Source organism: Etheostoma cragini, chromosome 22 (genome assembly GCF_013103735.1).
Source record: "Etheostoma cragini isolate CJK2018 chromosome 22, CSU_Ecrag_1.0, whole genome shotgun sequence".
NCBI classification, from domain to species: domain Eukaryota; kingdom Metazoa; phylum Chordata; class Actinopteri; order Perciformes; family Percidae; genus Etheostoma; species Etheostoma cragini.
In genome coordinates, this window is record NC_048428.1 from 21,868,543 (window position 1) to 21,870,360 (window position 1,818).

At 46.1% G+C, this 1,818-nt stretch overlaps 1 protein-coding gene across 1 annotated transcript in view; it reads right to left on the reverse strand.

The window, feature by feature from the left end:
- Window positions 1-1,422, reverse strand: part of LOC117938294 (probable cationic amino acid transporter) — a 4,468-nt gene extending 3,046 nt beyond the window's left edge. Inside the window, exon 1 of the mRNA XM_034862816.1 lies at window positions 931-1,422. Coding sequence (XP_034718707.1) covers window positions 931-1,234 — 304 coding nt within the window. The 5' untranslated portion in view covers window positions 1,235-1,422. The remainder of the gene's footprint in view (window positions 1-930) is intronic.
- Window positions 1,423-1,818: the final 396 nt, after the last annotated feature.

The window sequence follows — 1,818 nt, forward strand, 5'->3', positions numbered from 1 at the left end:
GGGGGGGGGGGGGGGGGGGGGGGGGGGGGGGGCACCAGTCTAGTAGCCCAGAGAGCCACATTGTGAACCCGGAGATGTTTAGTACACCAAAGTTTTATTTTAGAAATGTGAAGTATGGGTCCCTAGCATACAGAGACTGCCGGATGCTAATTTTCATATGTTGAGGAATTAGCATAATTAGCCCAATTTGCATGATTAGCGGAATCGTCCAGATTGACAATAGATTTTGCGGAATGAGGAATTCAACTCTGGCATTTTCAGAGTTCAACATGGTGACGCCGAGCAGCCGAGATTTGGGTGAACCCTTGTGTTGTCTTCCTGTCGACCATGGACTTGTTGTCCATCCGGGTCCAAATTTCCAGCTTTTTACTTCTGATATTAAAAAAAACTATAGAAATATAGAAAAGGAAGTGAGACTGAGTACTAAAGTCGGACCGGTAAAGGATTTTTAAGGCCGATACCAATACGAATATTTAGTCATTTAAAAATCCGATATGCAGTTATATATACATGTATTTTTTTTTGTTATTTATGTGTTCTAATTTGTTTTATTGTCACAACAGAACATCAAAATATATTAAAGTTACGATAAATAAAATGTATAAAAATACAAACTTAAAATATGAAACTTAAAGTCCTTTGAACAAAAACACATTAACAAAAAAATATTCGAAAACAGTTGACAATAGAAAAAAAAAAAAATATATATATATATATATATATATATATATATATAACTTTTGCAGACGTCATTTTTTTTTGTTTACTTTTATTTTGAAAGCGTAAATGATGGAAAAAAAATCTAACTTTTTGTGACATATTACACGGATGTCTAATCTGTCATTTGATGCTTTTTGGGGGGATTTTTCCCTCTTTTCTTGGCTTCTTTATGCACATTAATACACATTTCTGTGTATTAATGGAACTCACCTGACAGTATGGACGCCACCGCTGCGATGATGAAGGACAGGATGACGCCCGGCCCGGCCATCGCCTTGGCAACCAGCCCGGCGACCACGTACATCCCCGTGCCGACGCAGCTGCCCACCCCGAGCGACACCAGGTCCACGGTGGTCAGGACCTTGGCGAGCCCGGCCGCCGCCGACCCCTCCCCGAGCTCGCTGAGGTCGTCGGCGCCGGTCGCCATCGAGCCCACAGGTTTGGTCCGCAGCAGGCGGGAGGACATGTGGTACCAGGCGTCGCCCGGAGACAGCCGGGACAGCCACGCCGCCATCTCCGCACCGGTTTACCGCCTGTTTACGTCTGGGACTGCTTCTACCTTCTCTCCGTCACTCCCCCTTTCATTCTCTCATTCTCTCTGATCCAGAGGGAGGACGTAGACGCTGTGGAAAGAAGAATTTAGATCGTCTACTTTGGTAAAAGTATCAATGACACAATAACGATTTTTATAATCAGTTATGGATTTAACCCTCATGTTGTCCTCATGGTGTCCCCATGTTGTCCCCATGTTGTCCTCATGTTGTCCCCATGTTGTCCCCATGTTGCCCTCATGTTGCCCTCATGTTGTCCCCATGTTGCCCCCGTGTTGCCCTCGTGTTGTCCTCATGTTGTCCCCATGTTGTCCCCATGTTGTCCTCATGTTCTCCCCATGTTGCGCCCATGTTGTCCCCATGTTGTCCCCATGTTGTCCCCATGTTGCCCCCATGTTGTCCCCATGTTGCCCTCATGTTGTCCTCATGTTGTCCCCATGTTGCCCCCATGTTGTCCCCATGTTGTCCCCATGTTGCCCCCATGTTGTCCCCATGTTGTCCCCATGTTGCCCTCATGGTGTCCCCATGTTGTCCCCATGTCGTCCTC